Source organism: Natator depressus, chromosome 1 (genome assembly GCF_965152275.1).
Source record: "Natator depressus isolate rNatDep1 chromosome 1, rNatDep2.hap1, whole genome shotgun sequence".
NCBI lineage: Eukaryota > Metazoa > Chordata > Testudines > Cheloniidae > Natator > Natator depressus.
The window spans coordinates 240,021,986-240,041,457 of NC_134234.1; the positions used below are offsets into that span (position 1 = coordinate 240,021,986).

Below are 19,472 nucleotides of genomic sequence, written 5' to 3' on the forward strand. Positions count from 1 at the left end.
ATGTTGAACCAAGGTCTTCATTGAGCTGTCCTGAGTGAGACCCACATCCTTTTCCTGAGCTCATATAGTTAATTTAGAACATTCTAAGGCAGGGGTGGGCAAACTATGGCCTGGGGGCCGCATCCGGCCTGTCAGACATTTTATTCCAGCCCTTGAGCTCCTGCTGGGGAGCGGGATCTGGGACTTGGCGGGATCTGGGACTCGAGCTCCAGCCAGGGAGTAGGGACTTGTCCTGCTCCATGCATGCTGTGGCTCCACGTGGCTCCTGGAAGAAGCAGCATGTCCCCTGTCTGGCTCCTACGTGTAGGGGCAGGCAGGGGCTCTGCACGCTGCCCCTGCCTGGCCACGCCTCCATGTAGGAGCTGGAGGGGGGACACGCCGCTGCTTCTGGGAGCTGCCCGGAGCTTGCACCTCTGACCCCCTTCTGCACCCCAACCTCCTGCCTGAGCTCTGATCCCCCTCCAAACCCCTCAGTCCCAGCGCAGAGCACCCTCCTGCACCCCCAACCCCTCATACCCAGCCCCACCCCAGAGCCCTCACCCCCTGCCCCAGCACGGAGCCCCCTCCCACACCCTGAACTCCTCATTTCTGGCCCCAACCGAGAGCCTGCACCCCCAGCTGGAGCCCTCACCCCCTCCCGCACCCAAGCCCCCAATTTTGTGATCATTCATGGTCCGCCATACAATTTCCATACCCAGATGTGGTCCTTGGGCCAAAAAGTTTGCCACCTGTTCTAAGGTGTAGGAGTAGTTTAATTTTGTACTGCAATGTGCTCTACTGTGCATTTATCGACACCAAACTTAATTTGCCATCAGGCTGCCCATTCACCTGGCTTGACTGGGTCCCTCTGAAGTTCACAGTCCATTCCAAAACTGTCCAGATAGAGGACAAAGATGAGACACTGATCAGCTCTTTAAAGGGTTGAATTCTTCTCCTCCACCCTCTCTTCTCCTCTGGAGGCTACAATCCAGGCAAGTTTCATGAGTGGGAAGCCATGAGACAGTCGAGTGTGACCCATGGCTGCCTCACTGGGTTTTGTTGTAGTAATGCACATATCAGCAGAGCAGGTTGCATAATAAAAGCAGAACAGGTGAGTGCCTAGGGCAGCAAGGCTAGTAGTGGCACAAAGGCAGGACAGGCTGGGTCTAGCATAAAAGACAGCAACAATACAGCCTGTTCCAAAACTCCTACTGAAGTCAACTGGAGCCCATATAAGGCTTCACATCTATACATATTAAAGCACTTCACAAAGATGAGTAAAGCAGCAGCATCAATTTTACAAACTAGGTTAACTGAGGCACAGTCAGAACAAGTGACCATTTAGGCAGCTAAATATTAGGGGCAGTAAAATCTTTGGTAGCTGGTTATTGTGGGGCTGGGAGGGGGTGTGGATACATGCCCATTTTCCTAAGGCAACAAAACCCCAGCTCTGCCCATCAGTGAACCTCTCCTTAAATATGCGGAGATGCCTGCATCAAAGAGAGAAACAGAGACTGAAGGAAGAATAGGTCTGAGAAGGAGGGTTTCCTACGAAGCCCTAGGACTGCACCTGCACTGCCCCATCCCAGCTGGGACTCCCAAGGTTTTCCTCTGAGGCATCTCATCTCCCTGAGTGTGACACTTCCGCTTCTCATCTCATTGATTTTTGAAAAGCAAGGGACTCTGGACTCTCTTCAGGGAGATTTAATACCATTCTCCTCTCTGACCCAGCCAAGCCTGGAAAGACAGACACAGCTCTTGGCAAGAAACGTCCGATCTAAATTTAGCCTGCAGCTCTCCACCCAGGCAGCTCAAATGCTTTGGAAGGCTGGGCAATGGTGAGGTAATGACCGGGAGATTCTTTCTTTAGGCAGCCCACATGGCCATACACTGCCAGCTAAATATAAACCTGGTGAACGGAACAACTTGTGCTGGTTCTGGATGAAGCAGCTCCCATTGAGCGTCTCACGAGGAGGGAGAAAGACCAATTTCAGCTTCCAGGGAACCAGAGTTCTGGACACAGGGAGACATCACTAGTGATACTCAGTCCCCATCAGAGCACAGGCCTGCCTTTGCCTCTTGGACCGTCAGGCCTCTTTCACGAGCATATGTGGTCTAAATCTTTATCGAAAGATCAAGGCCCAATACCTTGGAATCCAGCACACAATTCAAAGCAAATATAGTCGCTGGAACATCACATAGTTCATAAGGCATGAGTGAGAACGGGCCTCACTCCCTCCACTCCCCATCCCTTTCCACAGTGCTACATCTGGCGGGAAAAGCACAGCTGATAAAAAGCTGAAGCAGAAAGCATATTACCAGGATGCAGCTTTTCTTGCACCACTCCTGCTTCACAACTGCCTGAGCTTGTACGTGCAACATAGTATGATACCAATGCTACTGTAACATGTGGCTCAATGCCAACTCCATGCCCAGATAAACTCTCAATGAGACATTAGCATTCACCTGACACAGAAAGAAGGAATCAGGCTGTTGCAGCACTATGGCCCAGGTGCAATGTGCCCCTGAGTAATCACAGCCCAACCTGACTCATCAAGGCAGGAGAGAGTGGCCTGGGAATATGTACTGTGCAAAAGTCTTGGCATCTCTGCACATGCCAGTCATACACGTCATGGGTAAACAAATGGGGCTTTACAACAGTCACTTTGTAATAATCCTATATAACATTTGTACGGCACCTTCACCCCAGAGGGATCCCCAAACGCTTTACAAACTATGGGCCTCATCCCAAGAATGCTAAGCACTTGCACCTCACATTGACTGCAGTGGGAGGCACAGACTCTCAGGATCAGACCCTGCATATACACAGGAATCCCATCACAACTGAAATGAAGTGGAAGGGAAACAGCCAGGCAAACATATAACTTGCAGCACCCCACAGAGCAGTGGTGAGGAGGTATTTTGGCCCACGACAGATAATCATAGGCAGTGTTAGTCCAACATCCCCCACAAGGCCCTGCCAACATGCCTTATGATTGACCTGAAGGAACCATCAGCAAGGAACAAGAGAGAAGATCAGTCTTGGTGGACTTAGCTTCTCTGCTGAGTATGCCAATAAAGAAACCAATTATAATGGTGGTTCTTGTGATGTGGACACACATTCATTAGGGTCTGGACTGAGATCCATCAACTCCACCCAGGCCATTAAGCCACCAACAGATGATAATGACTTTTGCTCATTCCCACCCTCACCTGGAGTTAAATGGATGATGTAGAAGAGAAAGTCTCCATAACCCATTAGCAATATCCAGAGCCATCTAGTGTTCTAGGGAACTGGATTCCTGGAAAAGTTTGTGTCTGAGGCTATATAGAAGAATATCTCCTAGGGCCTTCAAAAGCGTAGGAACATCACAGGCAAACCTGAAAGTGAGGACATTTTTCTGCTGCTAGCACCTTCCATGAGGCAATCATTTTGAAGGTTTTACCTTTTAGTTTGCTGTCTTTTCCCTTTGGCTTATAGTTTATACTCAATGCATACAAGAAAAGTACGTGCAGCCACAAGTCAGCGAGTCTCTGCCCATGAGCATTGCATCACCCTGCATGCAAATAATCATGCACAACAGTACAACTGTATGTGTAATGTGTGTGCCCATGAACCTCTGTAAGTAAATCTACTCAGAAAGATCCCTCTGTGTTTCTGGACACACTTGTTTCTCAGTGTGCTTGGGCACAGCAGCTAGAGAGAAAGGATGACACACTTGAACAAATCAGGGTTGGTTTCAAGGAAACAGCCTCAGGCTGCACCCAGCTTGCAGCTTCCCTTGTACACAAATGCACACACACCTGCCAGTACTACGTCCAGATTCTGAGCAATTCACAGTGCTACATCATACCCTGGAGACAGAAGAGCCCACCCCCAGGAAAGAGAAAAGGACCTGCTCTGGGGAGGTATGGAGGGAAGGGAGCTAGGCGTTGAATGCTGGGAGAAGGAAAGAAGGTCCTGCCAAAAGAGGCCCATGGCCCTTTAAGAGGGGTATTATTAGCTCATTTGTCTGGTTTCTTCTGAGCCCCCCTCATTCTCCATTTCAGACACTGGGACTATGCACTGTTGTGTTAGGAGAGCTGCTGTGCTAGACTCTGGAAACCAGACAGAACCATTTGTTGCTCAGCCCGTCACAAACAAGACAGAAAGACAATGCACTCCCAGCATCATTTTATACATAAAGAAATGAGGAGGAACAGAGAAGAGTGGGAGGGACAGGTTTAGGAAGGGCCTCTGGTTACCGTGTTCCAACCAGTGACACCCTCCCAGCAATCTAATCTAATCCAATCCTCCACACAGAGGTCTTGATTACTCACTGTGTCATTCACCTCTGCAACAAGGAAATTCAGTGCTTGTTGGGACTGTTTGTACTTTTTAGAGCCTCATGAGACACCTCTGCCTCTGCTGCAGAATGTATCACAGTGTATGCAAGAACAGCTGATATTTTCAAAATCCCTAACCTCTGAATTTCATGGGGTCCAAGGATTGCTTTTCACTTTGTTCACTACCTCTTAGGTGTTAACGTAAGGAGTGCAGCTCTCATTCCTCTACTAAAAGCAGAGGGAAAGCTCCCCTGCTGCTCCTGGCTTGGAATCTGCTCCCTTGACATTTCCCCTCCACCTTAGCTGGTGACATGAGGATTTGCCAGGCAAGGGAATGTGAAATGAAAGCAGCAGGAGCTGGTGCCTGACAGGGCAGTTCCTACAGTTTCCAGGCTTTCCACCAGGAGATGACACAGAAACAGCATCTGATGGGACAAGCTGTGGTGGCCCAGCCACAAGCCCTCTATCCACCTCTGTGCCATGAAGTCAATGGTATTGTGTGCGAGTATAATTTGGAGCAGATAATTTGGCTTCCAGTGTTCTATTGAAAGAGGGCTTCAATTTCCAAAACGGTCAGTTCAGCACCTTTCCCGAACAATACAGTCCATTTAGCACTCAAGCTGGAGGAGGCACCTGACTGCAAAGCTTTTCCACTAACAGTCCCTCACCGAAGAGTTTAACTCCTGTCAATGGCGGGGGGTAAACAAACTGTCTATGACTCCTCAGAGGGTCACTTTACTGCCTGCGGCAGCTTGTTTCAAATGATGACAGCCAAACCCTGCGTGAGAAGAGCTGCCCATCACTGACCACTGCTTTGCTTTCCCTATGTTGTTTGCAGCTCATGCCAGTTTCCTTGTTTTTCCTCACTTGATTGTCAACATGTTCATTTAAGGATCCTAAAAATCCCAATCAGACAAACAAGTTCTTTTACTACTGCCAATGAGAGGTCACATTCCTATCAGTCAGACTTCCAGGCAATAAGCAATAGCTTGGAAAATGAAATGTGATCAGAAATTAACAATTTAATTGAACTGAAATCTAAGGGGAGGGTGTGTGCGGTGATTGCTCATTGGAGCATCTCTCTCAAAGCAGTGGACTCAGTCCTTCAAGGATGACGGTCCATGCTCTAATTTGCTACTCTGATGCATTCCCTTCATTCACAGAAAGTCTCCCCCCTCCACTAGAAAATAGCCCAAACCAACCACCTCAGTCCAAACATCTGATCCAGACTGTGTGCTCTGAATCTGAACTCTGTGGCTTAGGCTCATCTCTCAGTCTCCAACCCTTCTCTCTAAGGGTATGTCTACACTACAAAATTAGGTCAATTTTAGAGAAGTCAATTTTTAGAATTCGATTTTATATAGTTGATTGCGTATGTCCACACTAAGCGCATTAAGTCGGCAGAGTGCGTCCTCACTACTGTGGCTAGCATTGACTTACGGAGTGGTGCACTGTGGGTAGCTATCCCACAGTTCCCGCAGTCTCCACTGCCCATTAGAACTCTGGGTTAAGCTCCCAATGCCTGATGGGGCAAAAACATTGTCACGGGTGGTTTTGGGTATATGTCGTCAGTCGCCCCGCCCTCCATGAAAGTAACGGAAGACAATCGTTTTGTGCCTTTTTTTCCCTGGGTTACCCGTGCAGACGCCATTCCACGGCAAGCATGGAGACCACTCAGCTCACCGTCACTGCTGCTGTTGCAGCAGACGGTGCAGTAGGACTGGTAGCTGACCTCACTGGACATGTAGCTTGGACAGGGGTTCTAGCAACGTCTTCCCTGCCCAGCTCCTAGCAACCTCCAGGGCATGGTGTATGGCTCCACCGCTTCCGCTGCAACTCTGCTCTCCTGCTCTTTTGAGAGCTGGAGGCTTCTGCCACAGGCTGCTCTCCTGGCCGGCAGCATGGCGCAGTCACACCTACCCCAGCCTACCCCTTGCTCCCATGGCTCATGAAGTCTGGACAGTAGTAAGAAGCAGTTCAACTATAGGCTGAGCAAGTGCAGAATGGTGGTAGAATGCGCCTTGGACATTTAAAAGCACACTGGCGCTGTTTGCTGACTAGGTCAGCCCTCAGCGCAACCAACATTCCCATTGTTATTGCTGCTTGCTGTGTGCTCCATAATATCGGTGAGGGTAAGGGGGAGATGTTTATGGCTGGGTGGGAGGTTGAGGCAAATCACATGGAGTCTGATTTTGAGCAGCCAGACACCAGGGCGATTAGAAGAGCGCAGGTAGGGGCCCTGCACATCAGAGAGGCTTTGAAAACCAGTTTCATGACTGTCCAGGCTTCGGTGTGACAGTTGTGTGTGTTTCTCCTTGATGCAAACCCACCCCCTTTGTCGATTTTAATTCCCTGTAAGCCAATCACCCTCCCACCTTCAAAATAAAGCAACTATTGTTTTGAAACCATGCATTCTTTCTTTATTAATTAAAAAAAAAGAGAGAGATAATGAACAAGGTAGCCTGGGTGGGGTGGGGGAGGAGGGAAGGATAAGGCCACATTGCTTATTGTGGCCATACTAAAAATCAAACTGTTTGAATGACAGCCTTCTGTTGCTTGGGCCATCCTCTGGAGTGGAGTGGTTGGGTGCCCGGAGCCTCTTCCCCACCACCCCCACATTCTTGGGCGTCTGGGGAGGAGGCTATGGAACATGGGGAGGAGGGTAGGCAGTTATACAGTGGATGCAGTGGGGGTCTGTGCTCTTGTTGGCTTTTCTGCAGCTCCAACAGACACTTCATCATGTCCATTTGCTCCCCCATTAGCCTTAGCATCACATCCTGACTCCGCTCTTCGTACTCACTTAATTCTTTCCTGGCCTCTGCCACTGAATGCCTCCATGCATTAAGCTGTGCCCTATCAGTGCAGGAGGACTGCATGAGCTCAGAAAACATGTCATCGCGAGTGCATTTTTTTCACCTTCTAATCTGCGATAACCTCAGGAACAGAGATGATAGGGGGAGCGTAGAAACATTCTACGCTCTACAATTCTGGGGGGACTGCACGGTCACCTGTGCTGCTGAGTTCGCCACGCTGATCAAACAGGAAATTAAATTCAAAAGTTCCCGGGGCTTTTCCTGTGCACTTGGCTAGTGCATCAGAGTTCAAAGTGCTGTCCAGAGCAGTCACAATGGAACACTCTGGAATAGCTCCCGGAGGCCAATACCATCGATTTGCGTCCGCACTACCCCAAATTCGACCCAGCAAGGTCGATTTTAGTGCTACTCCCCTCGTTGGAGATTTTAAGAGCCCTTTAGGTCAACGGAACGGGGTTGGTTGTGTGGATGCAGTCATTTTTAAATCGACCTAACGCGGCTAAATTCGACCTAACCCCGTAGTGTAGACCAGGGCTCAGTTTATACTCAAATGGACATATGGAACCAGATCCTCAGGTGTAAACCAATGTAGATCCATTGAAGTCAATGGACACTGATTTACACCAGCTTAGGATTGACCTTTGCAGTGTATATTTTTAGGACCTAATTCTCATCTCACTAAGACTCATTTACACTTGTTTAAATCTGAGTTTGGTGGAGTTACTCATGTGAGAGGAGGATCAGGGCCTTAGTTTCTATACTTCTACTTGTAAGGTCCATACCATTGTGAGGCCATTTGACAATGTCTCCTCTCACCCTACAAAAATGTTGTGGGGGAACATACTTGGAAGGAAATGGGATGACTTCAGCCTTGCTCTGCGAAATGGATTCTGATGGCTGGAACAGCAGTGCAGCACTATGGCATGCTCATAAATTGAATTCTGTTCTGTGAGTAGTGGAAATGGGGGGAATGGAGTGTTTCTGGTGACTCCAGATTGGCCTTGGGGGTGAGCTCACTTCTTTGGAAAATATTCCATGGTCATAAAGGAAATATCAGCTGGGCCTCAACACATAGGCTATTCCATAAGCACCATCTAGAGACAGTTGAGAGAACTCAGTCACAAACCTAGGAGTGGAAATGCTGATCTACTGTCGGCCCCCTTCCAACCCTAACAATTCTAGGAGTCTCTGCTACTGAAGGAGAGAGTCTAAGCTCTCTTGCCTGGAAAGTTACTGAAACCTGTGGGTTTTAAAACAACAAACACGGAGGCTGTTGCATCAGAAAATTTGCTAAGATAAATGCTGACTGGTACTCTGTTGTGCCTTGCAGCAGGTCTTTCCACCTGGGAGACTGGGAAGGAAGGAGATCCAAAAACAAAAGAGAAGAATGAATAGATCTGAAAACCTCCCTTCTCCTTCAGCTCTCGGGGTCTCAGAAAAGACCACCACAATGGAGTCAAAACCAAAGCTGCCTTTGCCCCAACAGGTGGAACTTCTACAGAGCTGTAACAGCCCAAGGGAAACAAACACTATTTGTTTTTCATTCCTACCTTTGATTTCTTTTCAAACAAAACAGGTCTTTGTAGGTAATGAGGTAGGAGGGAGAGTCACAGATTAACTTTGTTACTGTTGGCAGTTAATATGGTCCTCCCCACCATGCCAGGAAAATAGGACTCTAGATTACTAAGGTGTTGAGGGAGACTGAGCTCTCCGAGCACTCCTTGTATATGCACATTTGCTCTTCCCCTGCTGCACTGCAGCCTCGTGCCATCTATCTATCTGTTTATTCATTCTAGGGTTCTAAAAGTAGTACCTGATCACCATCCACATAAAACCAAGAGCAAGGTCCCTAGCAGGCTTCCTGGAGTCTCCAGCAGGTCTCCCTTTTTAGGGACCAAACGCTGTTTGTTGCTGAAGTAACCTGTTTTGTGTTTTGTAGAGATGTTATTAGATTTCCTTATTTTTTGGGAGGGTGGAGGGGGAGAGGCTTGTAGGGGTGACAGTGTTGTGAGTGCCTTTCTTAAGATGGAAAGGTTTTCACCTGGCACAAGGACTTTTCCCATGTGCTAGTGCAATTCATACCTTCAGGAGCAGAGGAGGAAACAACACAAATCGCAATAAGGTTTACTTGCTCACTGTCCTTGTTTCTCTTTACTTTCTTGCTCTTGCCGCTTGTGCCTTCCCACCACCATCTCATCACTGCTAGTATGAAAGCTTTTTCTTTGGCGGCTCCTGACATCTGAAACAACCTTTGCCTTATGACTCTATTTCGAAATATCTCAAAATATCCCATTTTGAACTCTTTGTCCATGTCTCATAATTCCACCATTCCTCCATCATTTAGGAGTTTGCATTCAAGGGATACAGTTTTAGGCACTTGATGGATAGATTGTATGGAAGATATTATACAAAGTAAAATTGTATTACACTCTATTTCCATTTTCTGCAGTAAACAAACAAACCACAATGAATGCCCCTAGTTGTAAAAGCTATCCATAGCAGTCCATAGCTGCAGGTCAGTTTAAATCAACAGGATTGATTACGGAGCTATCATAGCTAGGAGGATTAAACCTCTGTCATTCTTAAAAGCAGCAGTTCAACAAAAAAATTAATATTTTGCTCAAGAGAACAGAGTTGCTATATAACAGGTGGGCCCAGTGTAAAGCCCAGCTCCCGCAATGAACTCTGTGAAGGTGGACATCTGTGCCATCATGGAGCTTATTGTTGGCTCAGGTTTTGGTTTTCAGAATTTAGGCCCCGACACCCTTGTCTCTTAAAACTAACAATCAAACGATTTAAGATGTGTGTGGGAGGTGGGATGCTTAAAAGCATTAATGTTCCTGTAATTTAAAAAAATCCGATCATGGAAATAGTTGTTTTCAAACAAACACCTGCAATAGCAGCATTTCCCAAACTTTTGAAAGCTCAGTCCTCTTCAGACAAATGAAACCAACTGCACCTGCTTACAACCCAGGCTGGTTGTTAAAGGCCTCCCCAAAACAAGCAATGACTCAGAACAGCCTATGTAAATCTTCAAAATATACTTTTTACAAAATCTCCATTTTAACAGGCTTTGATGAACAGTGACATAGTTAACATGACTGACATTTAAAGTACCAGGGCACCTGAGTTAGCACCCACCAAAATGAAGGAACAGGACAACTCACACCACAGAGTTATTGTTCCAGGCTCTTTGCAAACTCAGGTGAACATCGCTGCATGGGTTACACTTGGGTCACATTTTGAAAGTGTTGTTTGCATCAGAACAGCTAGAGGCTTACACTTTTTAAAAATGAAAGCTAAGACTCTGGAGAGCATTGCAAAGCCTGTCCGCAACCAAGGCTAATCCTTTATGCCTATGCCACACTCTGGGAAACACCATATTGTATTAGGAACCAATGCTTTTGCAGACTGGAGAACCTGAAAATAAAATTCACTATAAACAAATGGGAAACTGACTTCTTCGATTTTCATGGCCAAATGGGGAAGAAATGCAAATAGGGAAGAAAGAAAGATCAGAAAACAGTGATTGTAAATGGAATCTTTACCATCCTCCAGTTTCCTAATCTGTGTTATTAATACAATGAAGGGGATTGTTTGTTTAGAATACATGATTAGTCTGATAGTGTCCCACATTTATGATAAGTAGGAAGGCCCTCGCTCTGTTTGCAGGTGTTCTCCATAGGGCAGCAGTACCGGGCAGAGGGAAGGAAGAGCCAAAAAGCAGGAAAGACATGAGATTTCCCCATCCACGTCAAAAACCAAACGAAAATGCTGCGCCCCAGCACCCTTCCCTTTTCCTCCCCAGACAGCACACCTTTCCTCCCCACCCCGCCCCAGCCTCTGGCGGGCAGAATCCGAGCTAGGCAGGGAAGAGCCGACCGAGCGATTCCTCCTTTCTGTGAGCAGCGATACCACCCGCCGGCGCTAGGAGGTAGCCGCCCGCCCGCCCGTGCCCCCCGTCCCGATAAGCGCAGGGCTCTGCCCTGCAGCTTTGCTCTCGCCCCGTTCCGCTGGACGAAGCCGTGCCGCGAGCTGCGGTGGGGCCACATGGCGGAGGAGCAGGATCAGGGCTCCCCTCCTGGGCCGGGAAGGCTCCGCACCCCGGCAGGTCCCGCGGTCCCAGCCTTGCCCGCCCCGCCCCCGGGGAGACTCACTGTGGTTCAGGGGGTGCCCGCTGACCTCCGCCGACGCCACCAGCTCCAGGTAGGCGGCCCAGAGCCCCACGATCAGCACCCCGAGGGCCAGCAGCAGCCGGAACCGCCTCCGTAGCACCTTCCCCAGCGGGCGGCTCCTCATCCCGCTGCTCAGGTCGCCCAGTGCCAGCCCCGCGCGGGGCTCCGGGACATGCTGTGCCCCCGGGGGGGGACCCCCGCCCCAGCCTTCACCTGCTCGCCCCACAATCTCTAGGCTCTGCCCCACAGACTCCCTGCTATCCCCGGCTCCCCCTCCCGGCTCGGCTCCCCTCGGGCTCCCCGCTACCCCCTCCCGGCTCGGCTCCCTTCGGGCTCCCCCTCCCGGCTCGGCTCCCCTCGGGCTCCCCGCTGCCCCCTCCTGGCTCTGCTCGCTCCCTGGCTCTTTCCTGCCCCTTGCCCTCTCAGGCGCTGGTGCCCGACTCCCTGGCCCTCTCTGCAAGCGCGGCCGCTGAGCCCGGCTTCCCTGTCTGCTCGCGCTCTGCAGCCCCAGGCACCCCCCTCTCCAGGGGCGGGATCTCAAAGGGCCGAACTCCAGCCTCCTTCTCCAGTTACCACGGCTCTTCTCGCCTTCCTCTCTCGCGCCGCGCGTGGCCCTGCTGGTGGCTCAGGCGGGGGAGCCCTGGGCGCCAGCGACGTTCGCCGTCCTGCCCGCCGCCCCCGGCGGGCTTTCCCTGGGGCCTGGCAACCTGGGGGGGGGGGGGGGATCCCGTTATGTGTCCTACCCCGCGGGGGGGAAGGACAGGGGGCCTGTCCCAGACACCGGAGAAGGCTATAAAAGCCTTGGGGATCCTCTCTTCGGGAAGGTTTTGGCTAATCATTGCCCTTTGGTGCAATGTGGTGCTTTCTCTGAGAGGCGGGAGGGAGAAGGATGTTCTTGGGGACAACCAAGCCAGGGGCTACCAGAGGGGAATGTGCTCCCACAAGGCATCCTCTGCTCGTCCCTCCCCCTCATTTGCCCCCTCAGATCAGCAATGGAGGTTCCTTAGAGTATGCCGGGGGGCATCTCCCACTCTTTGGAGTCCTATGTGGCCTGATTTTTCAGGGGTCCTAACCACCCACACAGCTCCTATTATTGAATTCAGGGAGCTACAGGTGCCCAGCACCTATGAAATTTTGCAGATCAGGCCACTGCAGAATGATCTTTACCCAGTGCTGTTGGGTGGCTGCAGCAGCACATTTAAGCCTCAGTTTTGCCTACCCAATTTCAAATGTTACTTTTGCCCACTCTGTTCAAACGGACATGGCTAGCTAAGATCCCAGGGTCCTGGCAGTTTATTTGATGGCTGGAATCCCCAGCACCAGCCACTTACCCATAAAGTGCTGTGGACAGTCTCATCTGGTCAGTGAAGCTCATTCAGGTGTGAGGATCTCTGAGAGAGCAGCTTTTGTCGACTATGGAGAACTTGTAACACGCTGTACCTCAGGGGAACACCCTGCACCCCCATGTTCATCCTTATGTGATTGTGTGGTATCCAATGCAAAGTTTGTCATGTTGGGTGTCTTTGAAAGGCTCATGATGCACTGAGCATTGTTGTTATAGTAATGTTATAGGTTGTAATTTCATGTATATAGTTATGAGGCTGAAAATGTGTCCTTATGGCTTAAAACAAGCTCAGGCAAAACTCTCCAGGAGCAGAGGCCCAGGCAAAACTCTCCAAGAGCAGAGGGGCAGTTCATACCTCATCAGGGCAGGTATGGGACAAACCCAGCCCCGCCTCACAGAAACAAAGGACACCGGCCTAGGCAGCAACAAAGGGCTTGGCTACACACTTGCAGATGTAGAGCGCTGGGAGGTAAACCAGCCTTCGGAGACCGCAGCAGGGAAAACGCTGCTGTGTGTTTACACTGTCAGCTGCAAGCGCACTGGCATGGCCACATTAGCAGCTCTTGCAACACCACAAAGAGCAGTGGATTGTGGTAGCTATCACAGTGTGCAAGTGGCTGCAATGTGCTTTTCAAATGGGGGAGGCGGTGGAGTGACAGGGAGTGTGTTGTGTGTATCTGGGGGGAGAGACAGTGTGTTTTGTGGGGCTGAGAGTGTGTCAGCATGCTGTCTTGTAAGTTCAGACAGCAGCAGACCTCCCTCCCTCCCCCTCTCACACACACTCACAACAGCAGCATTCCACACTAATGGCTTGCTTTGTCCGGGAGCAGATAAGCATGCTGGCTGTCAGAAACGGAGCTTTCAAAACAATGAGAAGAGTGGCCTCTTGACTTCAGGGGATTATGGGATGTTTCCCGAGGCCAATCAGAGAGCAGTAAGGCAACAGCTTGTCCACACTGATGCCAGGGCGTTTCAGCCAGGGCGCAGCAAGTTTTATACTTCTCATGGAGGTGGATTATCAGGAGCGCTCCAGCTGCAGAGTCCAGGCGCTCGACGTGCCTTGCCAGTGTGGACACATTGGGAGTTAGGGCGCTCAAGGCTGCTTTAATGCGCTCTAACTTGCAAGTGTAGCCAAGCCCAAAGGATGTGTTGGGCTCTTGAGGGAGTCACCCCACTTTCCTTGGTCAGGTTGGGACTACGATGGGCTAATGCTCACCTGACTCTGAAGTGGGGAGGGAGGCAAAGCCAAGAGGGGAAAAAAGAACATGATAAAAAGGAGAGATGTGTGCCATGCTCTTCCTCTCTTTTCCATCTCCATCTACAGACACCACCACCAAGTGACTGAAGCGCTGATCAAAGTGGAGAGCCTGGCTGAAGGGCAACCAGTCAGCTTGTGGTGAGAAGCATCTAAGTTTGTAAGGGCACTGAAAGTATTAAGATCAGCTTAGAATGCATTTTGCTTTTATTTCATTTGACCAAATCTGACTTGTTGTGCTTTGACTTATAATCACTTAAAATCTATTTTTTATAGTTAATAAATCTGTTTGTTTGTTCTACCTGAAGCAGTGCATTTGGTTTGAAGCATGACAGAGATTCCCCTTGGACAGCAAGCCTGGTACATATAAATTTCTTTGTTAAATTGACGAACTCATATAAGCTTGCAGCGTCCAGCGGGCATAACTAGACACTGCAAGATGGAGGTTCCTAGGGTTGTCTCTGGGACCGGAGATATTGGCTAGTGTCATTTGGTTGCACAATCCAAGCAGCAGCTGGCCAAAAGTGCTCACTCACATAGCTAGAAGCAACTTACATGCTAGATGCTGTTCGTGAACAGCCCGGGAGTGGGGATTCTCACAGCAGAGCAGGGTAAGGCTGGCTCTTGGAGTGACCTAGCAGATCACCGGTCCGAATAATACCAGGGGAACGTCACAGAACTATACCAAAATTGTCACATAATCACAAACCCTTTGTAATTATTTTTAGAACCAGTAGAAAAATGTTTGTAAATTTCCCTGTTGTAGACATGGGTTGAGTGTGAAGAGTCAAGCTGGCCACACAACAGTCATATTAGCTGAATCCATTTTTATAGTAGTTTCAGTCTAACGTGGGTTTAAGATGCTCCTCAGGAGGGACGAGGCTACTGGCATGTAACCATGTTTCAAAAGTTGTTTTCTAAAATGGACTGCACCTCCTTTTACCTGGTCCATGCCAATCAGAGAAGTGTCCTTTGTATTGCATTCACACCTACAGACCCCAGCCAGGGATTGGAGCCCTGTTTGTTCTCGGCACAGTACACACATAATTAACCTGTGTTAGATTGAAAATCATTTTAAAAATGGGTTCAACTAACGTTGACATTGGGGGGCACAGGAGGCCTCTAACTTCTTTGTGTGGTGTTCTGCCTGAGTGGGAGGACAGGAGAGATGAAACTTGCTTTTTGTTTAGCTTCAGGCAAAGCGCCGGGGCCCTGCAGGGAACACGATGGAGCATGCAAATTAAATGGCTAAAATTACATTGAAAAAAAGAAATGCCCTTTCTTTTTAAAAGCATTGTAGAGCCCCAAAGCCGTTCCTTTACAGCAACTTAGGTAAACAAGAGGTGGCTTCACACCCTAGTGTTGCTTGGCTACTACAGCAGAAAGAATGAGGGGGGGAAGGGGTTATCTGCTCAGATTATTTTGGGATTGATTTGCCCTGAGTTATGATTGCATTTAAGCAATAAAATGATGTCAGAGGCCCTCTGTCTATTATTAGTTATTTAGCACAGATGATGTACTTGGTGCAGGACAGAACACAAAAATAAAGACAGCTGCTGCCCCCAAAGAGCTTGGAATTTAAAAGGCAGATATAGAAGACAGGATGCACTGGAAAATCGAGAAGGGGTTGCGGGGGGCAGGGAGGAAGATTAATTATATTTAATTATAAACCCATTTCTTATGAACAACAGGTCTGTGAGTGCCTTGTGACGTTATAAAAGGAGTTTCTCTCCCTCCCTCTCCTTAACCAGAGGGCTTTTATTGTGGGAGATTTACATCAAGCAGAGAGTTTTATATTTTGTTCTGGAGGTGGAGAGAATTGAAGTGGTTCTGATCTCATTTGGAAGGGAATTCCGTGGGCTGACAGAAAAAGCTTGGTCTCCTGTGCTTCCAAATCTCACCCTTGTGATTGGCTCTTCCAATCTTCTATAGAACGTGGCTGTCATGAGAAGACACCGCTGCTCAATCATGTGGGGCCAATTCAGTGGAGGTCTTTGAACAAAAGGACTGAAACTTTAAACAATATCACCCAGTATTTTCTGGGGAGCTAATGTAGTGAGTGAAGCACAGGGTGATGTACTCTCGGTGGCCTGTGTTACTAAGCCGCAGGCTGCTGCATTTTCAACTACCTGAAAATGCTTCACCCTGGGAAGCTTCATCCTAGGTACAATAGCTACATTAGAGGTCACAAATGTGTAAGTCACAATGATCAAAGTCTGAATCTGCCACTGTGGGGTGCAGCCTCCTAGCCAGCTGTTGGTAGAAGGTGGAATTTTAGCAGACCTTGCTGTCTGGATATCCAGTAGCCATGAGTAGCCCTAAGGAAACTTGAGCCTGTGAGCCATCTTGATGATCTGAAAGGTGGACACTGGGGATGATATTGTGGTGATGGTGAGTTCTTCATAGTCTTTCCCTCTCTCCATTAGCATTAACTCCATCTTGCTTGGGTTTATCTTCAGCCAGGTGCTCCTCATTCAGGCATTGATCTCTCTCGGCAGAGGCCCTTGTCCATCAGCACCAACAGTAATAATTCTGTGTGGTGGTATGAATCCCATTTGGGAAAGAAGCATTGTATGAGCAGTGGATAGGTGAAGTTGAAATAGATTCTCTATTAGCTTGTTCAGAAAGGGGAGGTTAGACACTGGGGCTGGTGTTGGCATGGTTGATTTCCTTGAGCAACGGTTTCTTCAATACTAGTCAAAAATACTGTATGTTTTAGGGGTGGGAGGCATAGTTCCCTCTTTAAAGGAAGTGTCAATAATCTGTCAGTTGAACCAGCTGGAATTTTTTGATTTATTTCTTAATCATAAATGCAGCCTTTGAATTTAGGGCCTACTCTGTAGCTATACTATACGGGCATCTTTGCTTCCCTTCCATTATGGTTTTGCTTCTTGTTAACAAATCACTTTCTACAAATGGCTTTTAGCTCTGTGCCAAGACCCCTCCTCTGTGGAGTTGCAAAAGTTTCAGTTCTCTGCCTTTTTTTTACCACTCCCATTTCTGTCATATTTTCACTAATTACGAGCTCCATATTGATGATACCCAGCTATACGTAACTTACAGCAGCTCTACTGACTCCTTTTTGCCCCTCCATCCCCATCCACATTCTGTATGATGGTCTCAATCATATTATGTCTCAACCACATAAACTTGGGGCTTCATCTCAGCTTCCTTAATCAAAATGTCTCAAAGGCAGAAGTGTTTCTCTTAGGCAAAAGCAACTCCTTACCGCCCTTCTTGACTCAGACTTCCTATTGGTTTCCACCATCTATACCAACAATTCACCTGCTCCTTGTACAACTCCTGTGTCTGTAACATCTGTTCATTACCACCCATTACCTCCTAGGCTTGTGTATACTTGAAAGTTACATCAGCATAACTACATCTGTCAGGGGTGTGAAAAAACACACCTCCGACTGACATTGCTGTGCCGACATTACTCCCAGTGTAGGTACAGCTGTGTTGACAGAAGAATGCTTCTGTCGATGTAGCTGATGTTGTCTGGGGAGGTGGTGTTCCTTTACTGGCAGAAAACCCCTTTTTGTCGGTGTAGACTATGTCTTTGCTACGGGGCTACGCTGGTATAGCTATAACGGTATAGTCTCCATAGTGCATACGTACTCCTTCACACCCTTGGGTCAGCACTCCCCCACTCCCTGCCCCGTTTGCTGAAAGCTTGATTCATGCTTTTATCTCCTCAGGTTTTGCCTATGGAACTCCCCAAGTCACAGCTGTCCAGACTCCAGAATTAGTGTTGCCAGGTGTCCAGTTTTCAACTGGAACACCCAGTCGAAAAGGGACCCTGATGACTCCGATCAGCAACGCTGACCGGGCTGTTAAAAGTCCTGAGCCCTCCACCAAACCCGGAGCCCCCTCCTGCACTTGAAACCCCTCATCCTTGAGCCCACCCCAGAGCACACACCCCTAGCCAGAGCCCTCACCCCCTCTGCACCGCAACTCCCTGCCCCAGTCAAGAGCCCCCTCCTACACCCTGAACCCCTCATCTCCGGCCCCACCCCAGAGCCTGCACCCCCTCCTGCACCCAACCCCCTGCCTCAACCCGCAGACTGCTCCTGCACTCCAAATCCCCCAGCTCACCCCCAAGCCTGGAGCCCCTGCCTGTACCCCAAACCCCTCATCCCCAGCCCCATTCCAGAGCCCGCATCCCCAGCCGGTATCCCCCTCCCACACCCCAACCCCCTGCCTCAACCTGCAGCCCCCTCCCATATTCCAAATCCCTTGGCCCCACCCCCCAGCCTGAAGGTCCCTCCTGCATCCCAAGCCCCTCATCCCCAGCCCCACCCCAGAGCCTGCACCCCCAACTGGAGGCCTCACCCTGAGTCACACCCCAACTCCCTGTCCCAGCCTGGAGCCCTCCTGTACTCTGAACCCCTCATTTCTGGCCCCACCCTGGAGCCCTCACCCCCTGCCCTATCCCACCCCCTGCCCCAGCCAGTGAGAGTGAGGGGGAATGTACTGAGCAGGGGGTGGGACCTCTGGGAAAGGGCGGGGCTAGGGTGTTCGGTTTTATGCATTTAGAACAGGGATTCTCAAACTTCATTGCACCGCAACCCCCTTCTGACAACAAAAATTACTGCATGACCGCAGGAGGGGGGAATGAAGCCTTAGCCCACCCAAGCCTGCAACTGAGGCGGTGGGAGGCCAAAGCGCTTCAAACCTGGGGTGGGGGCCTGTAATGTGAGCCCTGCCACCCAGGGGTGAAGCCAAGGCCTGAGCCCCAGGAGTTTCATCTTTGGCCCCGGGTGGTGGGGCTCAGGATTTGGTCGCAGATGGTGGGGCTTGGACTTTGGCTTCGACCCCAGGCCCCAGCAAGCCTAATGCCAGCCATAGCAACCCCATGAAAACAGGGTCGTGACCCACTTTGGGGTCCCCTCCCACAGTTTGAGAACCGCTGGATTAGAAAGTTGGCAACCCTATCCAGAATGTGTGGCATGAAGCTCCCCACCCTTTTTAGATGTACTGACAATTTTAATATCAGCTGCTTCTCCAAACATCTCCACGGGCTCATTCATTTCAAGATCCAGATGAAAACTACCATCCTTGACTGCAAGGCACTTCATGCTCTTTCTCCATTCAGGACCCCAAAATTGCCTCTCTTTGCATACCTAGAGCCTGTCTTCTCTTCATCTCTTTCCAGTTTGCATTTTCAGTGCCTGCAATCAGGAGCAGATTTTCTGCATCTCTCCACCTCATGGATTCTCCAGTTGAGATTTTTCAAAGAAGTCTATGGGAATTATACACACTTTTCATTAATTGTAATGGAAGGTACGTGTCTGCATCTCTTGAAAATCTCAACTTCCCTCTTTTTTTTTTTTTAGATTTCATATTAAAATATATTTTCTTCGTTGCCTACATTTCCTCCTTTCTCTCTTTCTTATTTGCCTTATGACTAAATGTTTTAAATTACAAAATGTGTTGCACGTGCACTATTTTCTGTAATTTATATACTATCCAGTTGTTTAATGCTGTAAAGCATGTTGCAGTCACGTGCAGTGGGTATCGTAGGCAAGGGGAGGCTTTGCCTCCCCAAACAGCTTACCGTGGCCCTGCTCCCAGGC

General features: G+C 49.2%; 1 protein-coding gene across 1 annotated transcript in view; it reads right to left on the reverse strand.

Annotated features, from left to right (window-relative positions):
- B4GALNT3 (beta-1,4-N-acetyl-galactosaminyltransferase 3) overlaps nucleotides 1-11,427 on the reverse strand; it is a 92,285-nt gene extending 80,858 nt beyond the window's left edge. The window contains exon 1 of the mRNA XM_074939084.1: nucleotides 11,276-11,427. Within this exon, the coding sequence (XP_074795185.1) occupies nucleotides 11,276-11,417 (142 nt within the window). The 5' untranslated portion in view covers nucleotides 11,418-11,427. The remainder of the gene's footprint in view (nucleotides 1-11,275) is intronic.
- Between the last annotated feature and the right edge of the window lie 8,045 nt (nucleotides 11,428-19,472).